General features: G+C 51.3%; 1 protein-coding gene across 1 annotated transcript; it reads right to left on the bottom strand.

The window, feature by feature from the left end:
• Positions 1–66: 66 nt before the first annotated feature.
• Positions 67–11,817, bottom strand: SLC25A18 (solute carrier family 25 member 18). Its single transcript, XM_046670078.1, is given in 10 exon segments — positions 67–1,672; positions 1,852–1,897; positions 2,669–2,823; positions 3,627–3,792; positions 4,494–4,612; positions 6,949–7,048; positions 8,026–8,084; positions 8,299–8,357; positions 8,359–8,649; positions 11,605–11,817. Coding segments are annotated over 10 exon segments (1,350 nt in total). The 3' UTR covers positions 67–1,530.
• Positions 11,818–18,554: the final 6,737 nt, after the last annotated feature.

Genomic DNA, 18,554 nt, shown 5'->3' with positions numbered 1-18,554 from the left:
TTTGTGGTTTGAGAGGGTAAATGTCTTACTGACGTATCTAGAAAAGAAGCATTTCCCAAACCCCTGTGGCATTTGCTGGTTGACAGCTGTCAGTACTTGAAGCCATTAACCCTTTCTGTGTCCTCTGGTGCTTCCTGCTCGTTTTTACCAGACTCTCACCCAGAAGGAATGTTCCTTCCAGCCCCTTATGAACCTCCACTCATGCAAGTGTTCAGTATTACCTGTCCTCTAGAGGGTTTGACAGCTTCACTGAGGAAGTAGTTTTATTAGCTTTGGCAGAGACAGAAAAGAAACTAAGGTTTTTTAAGGGGAGAGGGGTTAGGGATTACTGTGTGTTAGGCCTAAACCTTTTCCCAAAGATCCTCCTCTTCCCACTCCTCATTCTTTTTTCCTCAGATGTCTGGTAAGAGCGGCCCGAGGTCTGACAGCTAGTGCGTGGCAGAAACTCCAGCTCTGCCTCTAGAGCCTACACTCCACGCAGTCCTCTTGGTAGAGAATGAGGCCAGTAAGGCTGACCGTTGTTTCATTAACGTAAGTTTTAGATTAGGTGAGGACTAATGAATACCAGCTCCTGGAACACCTATTTTTTTCTTAGGACTTAACTCCACTTGTGTAATGTCATTTCTCTATTGCAGCCTATGGGGAAGGAATTGAGGCGCATGAGGACTCTGTCACTGCAGACTCAGTTCCTCAAGATGGTGCAGTTAGGAAGTGATAGAACCAAGACTTAAAACCAAATCCCACTTAAAAATAAAGTAAAGTATCCCTCCTGCTCTTCCCCACTCATGAGGAGCGGTTTGAAGAGTAAGTGACAGAGGCCTGCGCCAGTGCTCGTTGAACTGTCCAGTTACGTGCTGTCACTTAACAACGGGGATGCGTTCTGAGCAGTGTGTCATTAGGCGATTTCATTGTGTAAACATCACAGCGTGTACTTAACACAAACCTTGATGGGATAGCCTACTACACACCTAGGCTGTGTCGTAATAGTCTTATGGGACCACCGTCGTATATGTTGTTTGTCATTGACCAAAACGTCGTTATGTGGCGCATGACTGTAGTTTGGTTCTGAAACGGACACAGAAAGGTAGATGACAGACACTATTCATTGCAGCCTGTCTGCTTCTCCCACTACTTACAAGACGAGATTTTAACTAGTTGACTTTATTTCAAACTGTTCCATGGACATTGGTCTGCAAGAGCTTGTGCTTCAGAAGGAGGATTTGGGACAGGATGGCTGCCCTGACTTTCCCTGGGCTGCTCAGTTGTTGTTGAAAAGGAGGTGGTTAGGGGCTTCTGCAGCTCCCTGGAAGCTGTGGCCTCAAAGAAAATGAATGCAGGTATCACGAAGGGAGAGCAAGGCTCTACCCAGCTTGCTTATTAGAATAAGGCGGTTTCTTCTGAGACTGAGGTAGTTCTGCAGGTTAGAGGACAAAATGCAACACGGGGGCCATCTTGCTCTTCCCCCTCTAGTCTAGAAAGAATGAGCTGGAGAGATGGCAGCAAGTAAGGGGACTTGAGCTCCAGCTCTGTCTATCCAGAACACTTTAAGATACTCTCCCCGATACCAATGAAGTAGACACCATGGGCAATCCCAAAGAGAGGAGCTATGACAAGGGCCCGGCAGCCTGCTCCTTTCGTGAAGGCAGAGGGTCCCTCCTGAATCCAGAGTTTCCTGGGGAGAAAGAAGAGCCCAGTGAGCTGATGAGCAGGAGTACAATGCAGCTGGGTGGCTTCCTCCCCTCCAGCATGTGTACGCCTTTCCTTTGAGAGCAGCGGCACTTTCCACAATAGTGAGATCCCAGTGGGTGGAGCCGGGCCTCGCCCATTATGTGTATGCAGTTTGGTTACTACGCAGTTGGGTCCAGGCCATGGAAAATAGGCTCAATCCGGCTAGACCCTTTGGGAGAAAGATGGTGTAGGGATGAAGGAAAAAGGTCCCAGTGCATCCTGGTTTTTTTGAGAGGTGAGGGAAAGGGACAGATTTCAAAGAAATCCAGAGCTCAGCATAGCACAGTGATAAAATGGTTCTCCAGATCTGGCATAGGTGGACACCAGCACGGAGAACTGTCCCAGCCACAATCCATGTAAGTAGTGAACTTTGCTTTTGGTGTCCTCAGCGTGAAGTGGTTGGGTTTCCTTTTAGAGCCAGTATACATGAGATGAATCCTGAGGCCAGTTCTGCCGTTGTGGTCTGTACTGGAAGGTGTCCTCTCTTTGGTCTCATTTATAAAATGAAGGAATTGGAAACTGCACAACCCTCCAGGTCACTCGCACTCTAGAAAGGTCCATCTGCGTGTTAGAGCAGCTGGACACAGCCCTAAAGTGAGGGCTCCCACCGCCTCAAACTTTAAAATAGCAGCAGTCATTTATAGCTGATGCTCACAACTCTGCTGAGGGACAAAAAGCTAATGAGATCAGCACTTAGAAGATGAGGAGATTTGTCAATGATAAGAAAGCAGAGGTCTCCTGGGCCCCACTTTTCTGTGTGAGGACCTTTGGTGAGTTTCTGCCTGTGGCCACAGGTTGTGACCCAAGAGGGTTTTCAAGTTGGGGCTGACGCATCTCTAAAAATGTGCACAATTCCTGTTTATCCTATAGATGACTACACAGGTGGCTAATTCGTAAAGCAAATCAACCCTTGAAGCCCCTACATCTGCCATGCACTTACCCTCCAGAGGCGTGACTGTGACAGCAGCTACAGAACCTGCAACACAGCCTGGCGCAAAGGAGTGAGCAGAGGAAGCCTTCCCAGTAAGCTCATCGAAGCCAAGGTGGTTCAGGTTGGCAAACAGTGGGAAGTAGATGATGGCGAAGGGAATGTCTCTGCAGGGGAGGAATAAGAAACACTGAGCCACATGCCTCTCGGGCTTCTGCCGAAGGTCATACAGTGAGCCCACTAGCTGTAGCGCTCCTCAGATGGGTCAGAGACAAACCCACAACGACTTAGTCCTTCCATGGCACCCATTATAATGCAGGGCGACAACATCAGAGAGATCAGTTGGCCTTCACCCCCACCCTCAGCTCGTTACTCTGCCCTACCAGCACCTGCAGCTTCTGGATGAGGAGCCAGGTGCAGGTTCAGCGACCGGTAACTTGTTCTTTAGAAGAGGGCAGGCAGGCCACCGTCAGAGTTAGTAAGTTGGGTAAGTGGCTGGTGAAGAGCTGTAAGAAAGGGTTGAGGGGTGGGATGGGCAGGAAGGTGCAGTTCGTTTAGCCACTGCCCAGGTGACAGAAGAACTAGGCCGTGTCGAGAGATGCTTCTGATCAGCTTGAAGGATTTTGACCAAGCAGCAAAGTAAAATGATGGGGTGTATGCTTTTAAGTGATCCGTGGTCTTTGGTAGACGAAAATTCTTAAGTGCCTTTTGGCCACAGAACAGCCAGTACTCCTGTGGGCCTGGTCACTGGAGATGGGCCTAGGACTAGTCTTCCAGGTGCCCATTCTATGTAGCCCTGCCCAATTCTGGACAAAGTAGGAAGCACCGAGATAGTTTGCTATCCTGGGTGTGAATATTCTAGGAAACCACAGAGACAGATTGGGGCAGCACTCTCTCTGGCCCTCTGTTCCCTCTCCCTTCTGTGTCCCAAGTCCAGGAAGAACTCACCTCCTCACCTGTGTCTCTTCACCTGAGGAGAGTGGCACCCAGACCCTTATAGAGACCAGCTAGGCCCTGGGTACAAAGCAGCTCCCAGACAGTGAGGGTGGCAGATGGGCGCTTGTGGGTGGCTGCTGAGCCAGTAGTGTAGGACCTGAAGGAGGAAGGTGCTGAGGCTGAGCCCTGATGATGGACGGAAAGCAAGAGACAGACTCCCCGTCACAAGGCAGGCCCAGCATATGCGGCAAAACACTCGCACGAGTCTGGCTCCCAGTCCAATCCCTGGGACCGCTCCGAGGCAAGGCTGACACCCTGCTAGAATTCTGAGGATTGTCCTAATTTTAGAACATTAATTTTGGCTCGAAAGAAATCTTTATAAGTTCTGTATTACTTAATGCGTTGTCTCTGCTGCATAAAATGCTTCCCAAGAGCACAGCCATTGCCTGCCTGGCTTTCTTTAAAGGAAGCAGTCATAATCCCCCCGCCCCATTCCTTATCCTCCTGTTAAAACTGCTTTTGATCTGTGTTCTATTTCTAAACCACCTCTGAACCTATTTATAGCTGTATCCTGTCAGCACTTGGGGACAGAAGTGTTGCAGGCCATGGGCGGTTCCTAAAATCTTTAGGAAATCAAGCCTACATATCAAGGCAATATGATAGAGGTAGTAGGGTGAGTATTCTGTGTCCCTCCTGAATCAGGATTCTCATTTCTGCTATTGGTTCTAGAGCTAGAGTGGTTCTAGAGTTGAAATCTAGAATGATAACCATAAAATAAAGACTTCCACTAACCTGGAAAGTGATTGGATCGCGCAGTCTAGCAAATGAGCACAGAATGTGGGGAAATCTGTTCTGCTCATAGCCCTTTATCAACCCCGTGTGAAGTTGGGATAGGCCTCCCCCAGACGCCCAGCATCCTGCAGCTGAATCTTGAGCACTTCCATGGGACAGGTAACCAGCAGCTGGCACCTTCCAGCTCCACATCCGGCTAGCATCTTCATCTTCACATTCTGCTGCATCCTGTGGGACCAGGAGTCAGGCTCCTCCAGTCACAGCCCAGCCCTGCCATCCCACCCGGCCTGTCTACCCTCCCTCGGTAGTTGGGAATTTCCATGTGTGGTAGTTAGTCTTGTCCCCATCGGTTGCCACTCACTCAGCTGAGTAAATAATCACCTGGCCCTCAGGCTGAATCTCCTTAAAGACATAAGACTAAATTTAAAACAGGCTGCCAGGGGGCTGGCCCCGTGGCTGAGTAGTTAAGTTCGCACACTCTGCTGCGGCGGCCCAGGGTTTCGCCGGTTCAGATCCTGGGTGCAGACATGGCACTGCTCATCAAGCCATGCTGAGGTGGCGTCCCACATGCCACAACTAAAAATACGCAACTATGTACTGGGGGTCTTTGGGGAGAAAAAGGAAAAATAAAATCTTTAAAAAAAAAAAAAAAAAAGGCTGCCAGGGAGGTAGCAGTCCATCAAAGTTGAAACTAGTACCATGGAACTACCCATTACAGGCATTTAATTGTCCCTGATCCCTTAAGCAGTAATCACTAGGGCAAAGAGGGGCACAGAGAGAACCAGCAAGTGTTTGGGGGTTGATTTTTAAAAATTCATGAGCATAAAAACAGACGCACAGATCAATGGGACAGAATCGAGAGCCTAGAAATAAACCCAAGCATATAGTCAACTAATATTTGACAAGGGAGCCATAAAAACTCACTGGAGAAAAGACAGTCTCTTCAATAAATGGTGTTGTGAAAATTGGATATTCACATGTAAAAGAATGAAACTAGACCCGTATCCTACGTCAGTCACAAAACTTAACTCAAAATGGATTAAAGACTTAAATGTAAGACCTGAAACCATAAACTCCTAGAAGAAAACAGGGGGAAAGCTCCTTGCCATTGGTGTCGGCAATGATTTCCTGAATATGGCACCTAAAGCACAAATAAATAAGTAGGATTACATCAAACTAAAATGCTGCACAGCAAAGGACCGTCAACTAAATGAAAAGGCAACCTACTGAATGGGAGGTAATATTTACAAATCACACATCTGATAAGGGGTTAAATCCAAAATGTGTCAAGAATTCATACAACTCAATAGCAATAAAACTATCTGATTAAAAAATGGGCAGAGGATCTTCTTTCTCCAAAGACAACGTAGAGATGGGCAACAGGTACATGAAAAAGGCACTCGGCATCACTAGTCATCGGGAATGCAAATAAAACCCACAATGAGCTATTACCTCACAGCTGTTAGAATAGCTGTCATTAAAAACACGAGAAGTAAGTGTTGGAGAGGACGTGGAGAAAACAGAACTCTCGTCCACTGTTGCTGGGAATGTAAATTGGTGCACTCGTGGAAAACAGTATGGAGATTTCTCAAAAAATTAAAAATAGAACTACCATGTGATCCAGCAATATCATGTCTGCGTATTTATCCAAAGGAAATGAAATTACCATCTTGAAGAGACATCTGCACCCCGTGTTCACTGCCGCATTACTGACAACACTCGAGACATGGAAACAACCTAAGTTCCATTGATAGATGGGTGGATGGAGACATGGTACAGTGGAATACTGCTCAGCCAGAAAAAAGAAGATCCTGCCATTTGTGACAACATGGATGGACTCTGAGGACACTATGCTAAGTGAAATAAGTCAGAGAAAGACAAATACTGTATGATGTCACTTACATGTGGAATCTAAAAAAAAGTCAAACTCAGAAAAAGATCAGATTTGTGGTTACCAGGGTGGGGGAATTGGGTGAATGTGGTCAAAAGATACAGACCTCCAGTTATAAAATAAACAAGTCCTGGGCATGTAATGTACAGCATGATGACCACAGTTAACACTGCTGTATGGTAAATTTGAAAGTTGCTAAGAGAGTAGATCTTAAAAGTTATCATGAGAAGGAAAAAAAAATTTTTTTATAACTATATGAGGTGATGGATGTTAACTAGACTTGTATTCATTTCATAATACATGTATGTCAAGTCATTATGTTGTATACCTTAAACTTACTTACAGTGTTGTATGTCAATTATATCTCAATGAGACCTGAAAAAAAATTCATCACTAGTTGATGAATATACGTGTGTGTGTATATATATTCTATGTGGTCAGTCAGTCAGTCAGTCTGTCTGTCTATCTAGAACGTCCAAATTACACCAGCTCATTTTATTCCTTCACTTTCCATCTGCCAAAACACACACTAAGCCTCAGCCATTTGTGTGCACATATTTATATACATGCAGACAGGTAAACTGAGGCACATTTGCAGTCCTCTCCCCACCACCTTCCGAAAAACAAACAACCATAGACACAGTGATGGGATTTCCGTGCCTCATCCTCCCACCTGGCGTACTCATCCTCCATTAGCAGCTGCCGGAAGAAGTCGTTGGCTGCCAACTTGATGGCCTTCTCCAGAGTGACCAAGGTTAGGTTCCCAGCGGCCCCTGGAGTGACAAACGAAGATGAGGAGGAAATGCCCCCTCAGGAGTAAAGATTCCCTGAGTCTGCCACTCACGTTGGCAACCCACTCCCAGCTCTAGCCAGGGAAGTTCCTGGAAGTAAACAGGGTCTGGGGGCGGGGGTCAAGGTGGGTTCCTCTGCCTGTTTTGTTGAAATATGCATTCTGTGTGGTCTTCTCTCAGCACGCTGCCCTTCTGTATGTGTGTGTTTCCTTTGGGCTCACTGTCCTTCCTGGTGCTGCCCACCTCTGCCGGTTAACGAGCAGCTCCCAGAGTAAGCCCCCATGATAAGGCCTGGGGAACAGGGCTGGAGGCCTCGTTACTTTGCTGCACTAGCCCAGGCCCATGGGCTGCGGTGTGGGTCACAGGTGTTTCCTTCATTTCTCAGGGGTACTCGCACATCAGCTCCTTTTCCACGAGAGCACCGTCTCCATTTTCCAAGGTATACTCACAGTTGTGCTGCCCTGGACAGGGAGGCTGTGGGGACAGACACAGCACTGGCTTGTGTCAGGGAAGAGCCACCCAGTAACTCCCTTCCAGGAGCTCCAAAGTCTTTCCAATCTCTGTCCCTGCCAGCCTCTCCCCCTTCTGCTGTTAGCAGCTAGATGCCCTGACAGCCCTGAAGGAGAGGGAGAGAAGTTTGAGGGCTCACTTGCTTCTAACATCACACAGTGAGGCAGTGGTGGTGCCAGGCCGGAGCCCAGGGCTCCTGGGTTCCTCAGTGTGCTCACTGGTGCCCCCACACCTCACCATAACCACTTCTGCCTCCACCAAAGAACATGAGGGCTGGGGAACAGCACATGTGGTCCAGGATCACCTGGTGGCCAGGCCCCATCCAGGAATTCCCTGGGCAGAGGGAATGCCATTTCCCAATGTCCTATAAACTCACAAAGACTGGGGCTCCTGTGCCACAGCCTCCGTCCTGTGCCCAGCCAGGCCTCTGGGATGCCTAATAAGCCCGCCTCGGTACATGTCCAAGAAGCCCTCCGTCCTCGCTGTCTTCATCAGGCAATCTATCTTAGAAGCAGAGGTCAGAAAAGGAATTGGTGAATAGGAGGCTGCTCCATCAGCCCTGCCCCACCCTGTGCTGGGCACACCCTAGGGGACTGCCTCCCCCAAACCTCCAACACACACCCCCTGATGTAGACACCCCCTACAGAAACTGGAAGGAGTGAAGCCCCATGCTCCTCCTCTGCGGCCCGCTGCCTGCCGCACCCCAGCCCCAGGACCTACATCCCTTTGTAGGTATATTTCCATGCTGGTTCTGCAGTCGAGTCTTGGCCAAGTCAATGGGGGAACACCCAGGTCACCCCCACAAGCCCTGCCACGCCTCCATTGATGAGTTTTGCTGTGACACTAGGCCATGGGGTGGAGGGAAGTACAGAGTGAGAGCAAACAGCACAGAAAGAGACAGGAGCACGGAGGGAGGCTGGCTCGTGGCCAGGCCTGGCGGGCCAACGGAGAGAGGAGGGCAGGAGAGTGGGACTAGAGTGGAAAAGGGTAGGACTGCCACCCTGCAGGTGTCCAGAGACCCCTCTCCTCAGCCTCCTGCCCACCCAGCAGCCTCCACAGCTGCTCTGGTGTGCCTTCCTCCCCAAGATTCAGGTCCAGAGACAGGTTAGGGGCCAGGAGGGCCTGGCCACCTCCTCTGGGGTCACTGCCCTCACCAGGGCTGAAGCATCTTGCCCTCACCCCACAGGGAAATGCTCATAAAGCTAGGGCACTGCAAGGGCTTCTGGGAAGGAGCCAGCCCAGAGGCCAACTCTGCCCCCTGGGGCCCTGCCATGGGGTGGGAGTCCTCAACAAGGCCTCGGAGGGTTGCCGTCAGAGCTGCCACCAGCAGCTGCTCTCTGGCTTGTCCCCCACCATTGGAGCCACGTGTGGAAAAGTTTTCAAACACACTGCAATTTTATTCCTGGCTTCAGGTCAGTCAGAGCTGAATTTGAATCCTGGCTTTGCTGTTCACTTAAGCAAGTTACCTCACTTCTCTGATCCTGTTTTCTCCTCTGTAGAACTGGCCTCAGGGGTTTTGTGAGACTGAAATAAGTTAATGCCTTTGGTAAGTGATAGCTATTATTAATAATAAGAGAGCACACATTTCTGAGAAGGAGGGCTTCTTGTCAGCAGAGGAATCAGGTGGAGTATCGAGACTGATTCTGGCCAAAAGTGAAGTCACACTTCACGTAACGTGGGCCCCTCATCCCACAGGAGTTCTGGAAGACCAAAATAGAAAATAAAGCTTTCTCAGACTCCTGGGACCTAGGAGGACGTCCTCGTCTCTCAGGCGAGGGAGGTCATCTGGGAGTGGTCAGAGCAGATAACCTAGATATTCTCAGCACTGGACCTTGAGGAGCACGCAGGAAACCTGGTGACAACAAACAGAATTGTGACTTAAATTTTGCGATCTGAGAAGATGCTATCCAAATAATTACAAATTATGTTTAACTGTATATGTTTTTTTTCCTTTTTGGGGGGATCCTGCGGGACAGTGGTTCTTGCCTGCTCCCCCGGGCAGGGCTCAGCTGTGCTCAGCTGTCCTCCAGGAATCTGGACGAGAAGCCGGGCAACATGTAGCTCCACAGCAACCCTTCCCTGAAACCTGGCCCAGAGGGCTGACAGGCAGAGTTCACCTCTGATCCAGGCTGGACATCCTGCACCAGGCCGGGCACGGCAGGGGCCCTGGGACGCAGGCTGTGCTCCTCAGGGGGTCCCTGGCTGAAGCAGAAGCAGCGTCTGTGCCCTCGACTCTGCCCGCCATAGCAGAGCGGGCAGAGCGTGGGTGTCAGTGGAGACTGGCCTGAGCCACCTTCCCGGCAAGTCACAACTTGCCTGCCATGGGCCAGCTCGCTTCATTACTTTCCCTTCCCAGAACTTTGGACTTTGGGATTGAGACTAGAAGGGAGGATGAGAGAAAGGGATAATGGGCCTAAACTATGGCTCATGGGGAGGACTTCTGGGGCATTCTGGGACATTCTAGAGAGAGAAGGGAGAGCAGAGGTGAGGGAAGCTGAGGGGATACCAACGAGGGATTTTGTGTGTGTGTGTGTGAGGAAGACTGGCCCTGAGCTAGTATCTGTTGCCAATCCTCCTCTTTTTGCTTGAGGAAGACTGTTGCTGAGCTAACATCCATGCCCATCTTCCTCTCTTTTATGTGGGGCACTGCCACAGCATGGCTGATGAGTGGTGAGTAGGTCCACACCAGGATCCAAACCCACAAACCCCGGGCCGCCGAAGCCAGAGAAATTAGGGACACCCCAATCCCAGGGCCACTCCCTACACCTCCACTGGACAGACATGGTAGCGTCTGCAGCCACAGAGTGCCTTTACTTAGTACCAGAGACCATGATTTGACAAGTTTCTGGCACTGGAAAGTGCACTAGTAAACAGAGTCAGCAAAGAGGAAACTGCCAGCCAGCCAGCCAAGGCTTTAAAGGAGTCACGACACCACAAAAATCCCGAACTTGTCAACAGGGCCCATAATTGCTCCATCCCTAAGGCAATCCACAGGCCCCAGTGTTAGTCAGTCTACAAGTATGTGATGTGTTCCCACTGTGTGCCTGTCACAGTTCTAGGCAGGAGGGATACAGCTGAGAACAAAAACAAGGTCCCTGCCTTCTCAGAGTTTAAATGCTACTGGTTCTGGCAGTGACAGGAATAGACTTCTAAAGTGACACAGCGCCCCTCCCACTGGGCACCCTCCACACTCTTCTCCCAACACAGGCCTCGCAAGACCCCGGGCAAGGGGAATCCTTCCAGCAAAGAGACTATGTAGCTCTTTCAAGGAGTTTTTTCTGGGACATATAAAACATGGGGCCTATCAGCAGTCATGTGAACTGTCACAGTGTTTGGGAAACTGAGAGACGACTTGTAGCAAGAGATGAATAGAAACCCTGGTCACACAGCGACCAACTTCATTCCTGACCTTGGGTACCGAGGGCATATTCCATTATGCTTCTGGCGAAGGATAGTCTTAAGCAAGTTAGTTAGTTTTTGTAACTTGGTAACAAAAGAGTCCTTAACTAATGAATATCTTTTAAAACTCTCAAATTCCATTTAATAGCAATAGGGCTGCTTAGACAGTGAGTGCTGTAGGGTTCGTGCCAGGTCATTATGGACTGGCTTGGAGAAAGGGCTAGAAGTGGCCTGAATGAACAAGAGAAAGTTTACAAGGAGAAGAGGGGGGAGGCAGCCTGGGTGCGAGCACTGCGGGCGTGAAGATGGGGCCCTGGCCAGCCCGCAGGGCGCGCTGGACGGCAGCTGCAGAGGTGGCTGAGGCCAGGTGTGGGGAACCTGGAGATCACCGGATAGAGCGTGTACCCCAGAATTAAGTAAACTTTGACAGATTTGATCCTATAGGCAGTAAGAAAACACTGAATGCTTTTAAAGGGCAACCTCTCACACTGCGTGTGGTAGGGGGACAGTAGTTCTGGAAGAACGGGTTGAGAAAAGGAACTCTGGGGTCAGAGACTAGTCAGGAGACCATGTGGTAAAGGATGGAGTGGAGAGGCAAGGACTAGGGCGGTGGGGAGGGCGCAGAGTACAGGGGCAGGGGCCGCAGAAGATGGAGACGTGGAACTGCTGGAGGCCTGCAACCTGAGGAGGAAGGCCTGCACGGAGAGGAGCTGCCTGCAGGGAGGGAGGGACAATGAGACAGAAGCTGCCAGGGTTTCAGGAAGTGTCCCCTCCAGCGAGAAGTCAGCGGGAAGGGACACCCAGCTCAACGCAATCGCAGACACCTCATTCTGCTGGCGCATGGCCGGGGCACATCTTTCCACCCTCAGCTGCCCAGTTTCGAGAAGCATTTTTGCCCTGTGTTTGTGTGCGTGTTTTTGTACACAATGGGTCTGCTTGCCCCTTTCCCTCGTAACTGCCGACTCTATTCTGCAAACCAGGAGCTGGCTCAGGGTGGTCCTGGGCAGTCAGCTGCTGACAGGTTCTGGTGGACGGGGTAAGTCCTTGTGTCAGAGGCCGGGCCTCTACCCTCAGTCTCCTCACACTGAGGGCAGCATCCAAGGGCTGCTCAGGCCTCCCCCACCCCCAGGGACCCACCCCTCACATCAAAACTAACCTGTGACCCGTTCCATCTGCTTCCCAGGGAGATAGCTGGCTAACAGATGCTTAGGCAATGATCAATTCCTTTTTTTTGTTAATAATGAACATTCGTTCTAGTTCTTAAAATACTTAATAGAAAAACATTAGAAAATTCAGAAAGCACAGAAAACTGTAAAGTAATTCTTGCTGCATTGTTTCTGAGGATCCTATTTTGACCAAGGCCATTCGGACACATCTCTTTAGAGAAACAATCCCCGGGTGGGGGGAGCTGCAGGCCCTAGCAGGCCAGGGTTTCTGAGCTCCTCAGATCAAGTGGTGGCTTGTCATCACCCCACAGGAAAATGCTCTATTCCCTGGACTTCTGTGACCCCTTGGGTTCTCCCCAGTGGCTCCTCAGCCTCCTGTGACATATGTTTCTCGCTCACCGGTGCCTGCAGAATCCTGCCTGAGTTCCTGACTCCTTGCCCTCTGCACAGGCATCCTGAGCAAGCCCACCTCCTCCTGGGCTTGCTCACTGTCTGCTCACTCATGACTCCCAAGCAGCCCCAGCTCAGCCACTCTGCCCTGTCTGTGTCCACACCACCATCTTCACTGCTCCCAGCCACTCTCACCCTGCTGGTCCAGTCCAACACAATGTGCTGGACTCTCCTCTTCCTGCTCACAACGCCCCTCCAGACCTCCTGGCTCCCTAGCTCTGAGAACAGCACCTGCAGCCGTTCAGTCACCCAGGCTAAATCTGCACACGGCCACCCACCCTCCCACAGACGACCCGTCCTCACGCACCGTCAGCTCTTCCTCCTCAGTCAGTGCCGCTCAGGCGTGTGGCTCAGGGTGGTCTGTGACACGCACAGAAATTGTGAGTGAAGCCTCAGAAATTTTCATGGCAACTTGACGAATTTCATGTTTTGGAATCCATTAATAAAAATGTGGGCTTATATTTTATCTTTTTTAAAAATTCTATTTTTCTAGTAATTCATTTTTATTACATTTTACAAAATTATAGGTCTATATTGGACTGAGGGAAAACAGGTCCTTCATCATGGAAGAAAACACTGTCTCCAGGGCCCAAGAGCCACGGCCAGATCACACAGGTGTCACCTACTGCCTGGAGCCCCACAGCCTGACTCGGCCCACGGCCCTCAGCCTCCCTCCCCTCAAATCTACTCCCTATAACAGGCCAAGTGAGGGGAAGGGTGGGCTGGGCCCCATTTCCAGCCTGCCATGTAGGCACTTCCCTCCTAAAGGGCTTTGCTAACTTACCCCACCTCCTAGGACCGCTTCCCCACTCCATCCTCATGGGCCCTCTTGCCCCCCTGGGCTGCGTCCCCCGCCCCTGCGGCCGCCTGGACCTGCCCCTCCAGGAGGCGCCCAGGCCGCTTGTCTGAGGTGGGCACACACTGTCCCTGTTGACTAGGATGCTCCTCCCCATCTGCACCTGATGAAGCACAGTTGTTCCGTGGGCTTCCGCTTCCTCCCAGGAGCCCTGCAGGCCCTCCAATTCTGGCGCGGGGCCCTCTTCTGTGACCCCGTTTAATTCCCAGTTAGAGCACTTCCCACGTTGTGTCACGACCGTTTGTCTCCTGGCCTGCGCCCTCGGCGCGATGCTAAGTTACCAGAGGAGGCAGACGGGCCCAGGGCAGAGGCGCGTGCGGATGTCGGAGTGACGCCCGAGGGGGACCCCGCGAGACAGGCGGCTCTGCTCTTCCGCGGCCCTCCTCGCTTCACACTGCACCTTGTGAGAGGCTCAGGGATGAGGGCCAATCCTTCGAGCGAGCTGGCGGCGCCGGCTGCCCCGGGGGCCCGTCTGCCCACGACCGCTCCCGCCTCTTCCCGGCTGTCCACGTGCGCGAAGAGGGTCTTTTCTGAGCAGCTCCAAGCTCGACGCAGACGGACACACACTCGCCTGCTGTCAGGAAGGACGCCACGAATCAGGCCAGCTCCCCGCCAGAGGCCCGCGCTAGGCCCGGCCCGTCGGTGGCTCCCCGTCTGCGCGCCGCCGCAGCCCCCGCCGCGGCCCCAGCCCCTCCGGCTCCGGCACCTTCCCTCGGGTGGGCCTGGAGGAAACCCGAAGGGGCCGCCGCGCCGCCGGCCGCCCGGCCGCCCTCGGTCGCTGGTCCGACTGGGACGACAGCCCGCGCCAGGAAGGCTTCGCTCGCGGCCACCGGAGGCCTGGGGGCGGGGCGGGGACACGCAGGGACAGCAGCGCGGGGCGGCCCTGCTTCGGCCCGCGCGCTCTCCCACTCCGGCCACTGACCGCTCCGGCGAGTCGGCGTGCGGGTTCCACACGGCGCGCTCCGGGTCGGCACGGTTCCGCGCGCTCGAGCGTCACGGCGCAGGCTCGGGGCGGCTTCCTTCCCGCTTTTCAGGGAGGAATTAGGGATTGACTTGGGGCTTGAAGAGCAAAGGCAGAGAGGTGACAGCGACACCAGCTTCTCTTTAGTGGCACATCGTCTAGTCTGGGGCAAGGGGCTAAGGCAGTGGGGTGGAGGAAAGCTGTAGCCATGCGGGTCAGATGGGAGGGGACCTCGCTGCCCCGCCAGGCACTGGGGAGATGAGGAGTCCGCAGGGCACAGACTTTGGGGTCAGAGACCCAGGCTCCAATCCCAGCTGCCAGGCTAATAACTCTCTCTCTCGAAGCAACTTACTTAACTTAGTGCTTTTCTTCATCAAAAGGGGATTGAGATAGCCACTTCCTAGGATTGCTATGAGGATCTCCTGAGGCAGGAGAGCAGTGTGGCTAAGAATGGGCTTTGGAGTAAGACTGCTTTCGAACTGGTTTGAATTCCAGTTTACCACTTACTAGCTGTGTGACTTTAAACAGGTTACTTAACTTCTCGGTGCCTGCTTCCTCATCTACAAAATGAGACTCAGATGCAGAACACTGAGTACAGTGCCTGGCACATAAAAGGTGTTTGCTAAATGCTTTTGTCCTCCCTTTTCCTGGTGAACAATGGAAAGGTGATGCAGGATGTGGAATGGGGTTAGAGGGCACAGTTCAAATTCATGGCAGTATCAGGTGGTTTGGACAGGCCAAAGGGATTACAATAATCAAGGCAAGAGACAAAATGAGAAGCTGCACGCAGGCGGGAAGAGAGGCGAGTGATTTCTGTGCAGAATTGACAGGGCTGGGCAGCTGATGAAACATGTCAGGGGCAGGTGGCAGGTTTCAAACACGGATCAGCGGGAGAAAGACTGATTATCACTCCAACCAGGAGCATCAGGAGTGGGTGGCGAGAGAGGAGGGAAGAAAAATTTGGCTGTTGATGTGGGGTTAGTGGCAGCTATGGCAATTGAGAAAGAGCGAGTGGAGCGCCCTGCACCTGCGTGGGCCGGGCCCTGCAAGCTTGCGGCAGGGCGAGATGGTGTGGCGGCTGTGGAGACCCAGCAGGTCTGCAAAGGGCTGAAAACAAAGTTACCACAGGACCCGGCAATCCCACTTCTGCGGATATACCCAGAACTGAAAGCAGGGTCTCGAACATGTACTTGTACACCCATGTTCATTGCAACGTCGTTCACGGTAGCCAAAACCCACACGTCCACTGACGGATGGGTAGGTAGAAATATGGCCTATACACACAATGGAATATGATCCAGCCTCAAATAGGAAGGAAATTCTGACACCTGCTGCAACATGGAGGAAGCTTGAGGACATTATGCTCAGGGAAATAAGCCAGTTGCAAAAGGTCAAATATTGTGATTCTACTTATCTGAAGCACCTAGAATAGTCACATTCAGAGACAGCAGGTAGAACAGGGGCTGCTAGGGCCCAGGGGAGTTAGTCTGTGATAGGTGCCGGCGTCTGGGCAGGGTCAACCTCTGGGATGGGTGGTGGTGATGGTTGCACAATGATGTGCATGTACATACTGCAGCTGAAGTGTGCACTTAAAAATGCTTAAAATGGGAAATTTTATGTGTATTTTATCACAATAAAAAGGAAAAGAAAGAGAGGTCGGCCCAGTGGCATAGTGGTTAAGTTTGTGGTCCGCTTCTGTGGCCTGGGGTTCACCAGTTTGGATCCTGGGCACAGACTTACATACCACTTGTCAAGCCATGCTGTGGCAGCATCCCACATATAGAGGAAGATGGGCACAGATGTTAGCTCAGGGCCAATCTTCCTCAGCAAAAAGGAAGATTGGCAGGGGATGTTAGCTCAGGGCTACTCTTCCTCAAAAATAAATAAACAAATAAAAAGGAAAAGAAGTGAGCAATGAAACGAGTATATTACATTTAAACATAATGGATGGCATTAGAGGAAGATGGAAGGTGTCAGTATTAAGGTGAATTGTAATAAAACGGCTTAGAAAGGATTTTAAAAACAAGGAGGCAAGGTGTCGGTAATAAAATTGCAAGTCATTTTACCGATAAAAAGTTTAAAACAGTGGCAAACAAAAAAAAAATCACAAAACAATGGCAGCAGGATACCTCGGTGTCAACATCCAGAAGAAATCTGGAAAATGTGACCAGAGGATGGTAAAAAAGTCTGAACTGAAGATTTCACAAGCACAAGTCGACTGCACAGCGTGACAACTGAACTTGCAGGTAAAAACAAGATCATCTAGAGGAAGCTGTGTAAAGCGAAGGAGGGGCTGAGTGTTAGGAAGAGCACACCTTAGGAAGGGAAGCAGAGGGCGGGGCGGGAGAGCCGGGTGAGCGTGGTCATGGCACGACAGCTGGTCCCAGCAGGTGTGGGCCCAACTTGAGGAGCTGGAGGGCTGTGAAGTGATCTGGCTGAGGCTGTTTGTAAGTCAGTAGTTCTAGAAAGGCGGGGGGTGGGGGGATAGCCAAATTGCAGGAGGATGGTAGTAGAGAAAGAAATGCCAGCTCCTATAGCGAAGAGTGTGAATGAAGGCAAAGAGATCAATTTGTCATACTTAAGTAGAGGAAACTGGAGCCACTTATGTAGGGACGGCAGAGAGGAGGAGGAGAGGCTAGTTGACTGGATTTGGTCAGGGCACAGACAGGAGAGGTTGGAACACAAGCACAAGGGGAAGCCAGCTTTGGTGAAGGGACATCACTGGCAGAAAAGAAGAAAGGTAAAGATTTGGAAAAGCATGGCAAGTGAGAGCACTGTGTGAGGTGGCCTCCCTCTTTTTTTTTCTGGTGAGGAAGATTTGCCCTAAGCTTACATCCATTCCTTTGCCAATCTTCCCATTTTTTTTTTTTTTTTTTTTGCTTAAGGAAGATTGGCCCTGAGCTAACATCTGTGTCAATCCTCATCTATTTTTTTGTATGCATGGCTGATGAGTAGAGTAGGTCTGCACCCAGGATGTGAACTCGGGAACTAGGCTGCTGAAGCAGAGCACAGAAGTATAACCATTGGGCCACGGGCGGCCAGGCCTCCTCCTTAAATAACAAGGTGAGGTCATTGGTGCGGGAAAGCAAGGATGCACTTGAGGCCTTAGTTATCCTGTGATGAGCTTGTTAAAAATGCAGCATCTCGGGACCCACCCCAGACCTGGTGAACCAGAATCTGACCCTATCAAGGTTCCCCAGGTGATTCATGGGCAGAATGCAAGTTTGCAAGCCACTGGTTTTGGAGTTTTGTAAACTGCAAACATTGTCAAATGTTGGCTGCACCACAGAATTGATGGGAAAGCTTTGAAAACTCCCTCTGCCCAGGCTGCAACCAGCCCAGTGGAAAACTCTCTGGGGGGAGGGCCCAGGTATCTGACTCTTGTTGTCGTCACAGGGATTCACCCTGAGCTCACATCTGTTGCCAATCTTCTTTCTTCCCTCCTCCCCAAAGCCCCAGTACATAGTTGTAGATTCTAGTTGTCCTCCTAGTTCTTCCATGTGAGTCACTGCCACGGCATGGCTACTGACAAGACAAGCGGCGTGGCTCCAAGCCCGGGAACTGAACTTGGGCTGCCAACGCAGAGGCTGAACTTTAACGGCTAGGCCGTCAGGGCTGGCTTGTATCTACTTTTTTTAAAGCCCAGGTTGTTAACCCCCTAATGGCAGCCTAGATTGGCAACAATTGGTTTAGGGTATTGCAAAGCCAAATAAAAACTCACTGAAATTTGCTGAATAAATGCCAGCAGCAGCTGCAGGAGGCCGTAACACAGCAGGGAGGGCCTTGACGTGACGGAGAGCAAGACGCTGGAACGGCAGTGGTCTGTTGGGTTTAGATCCCAAAAAGACACCCAATAGCCCAGAAGACGGGGCAGAGAAAGCAGAGACTGGCCGTGAGATTTGATGGAGGGAGTGGGAGGCCAGAAGCAGGGAGTCAAGGGGGCAGGGTGGGCAATGAGCGAAGGCCTCGTCTTTGCAGCCCTTCTTGTTCTGCAATCGCCCCCCAGGTTTGCAACAGAGGAGCATCTGTCCCCTTTATCCACGTGAACCAGCAGGAGGGCATCAATTTCCAGCGGCTTATCAGCAGAATGCTCTGACATGCACTGAGTTTGAACGAACCGGTCAGTCGGGATGAGGTGCACCTGAG

The sequence above is a fragment of the Equus quagga genome, chromosome 1 (genome assembly GCF_021613505.1).
Source record: "Equus quagga isolate Etosha38 chromosome 1, UCLA_HA_Equagga_1.0, whole genome shotgun sequence".
In the NCBI taxonomy this organism is placed as follows: Eukaryota; Metazoa; Chordata; class Mammalia; order Perissodactyla; family Equidae; genus Equus; species Equus quagga.
The sequence above is the reverse complement of the archived record's forward strand: the minus strand, read 5'-3'. Positions and strand labels throughout refer to the sequence as shown.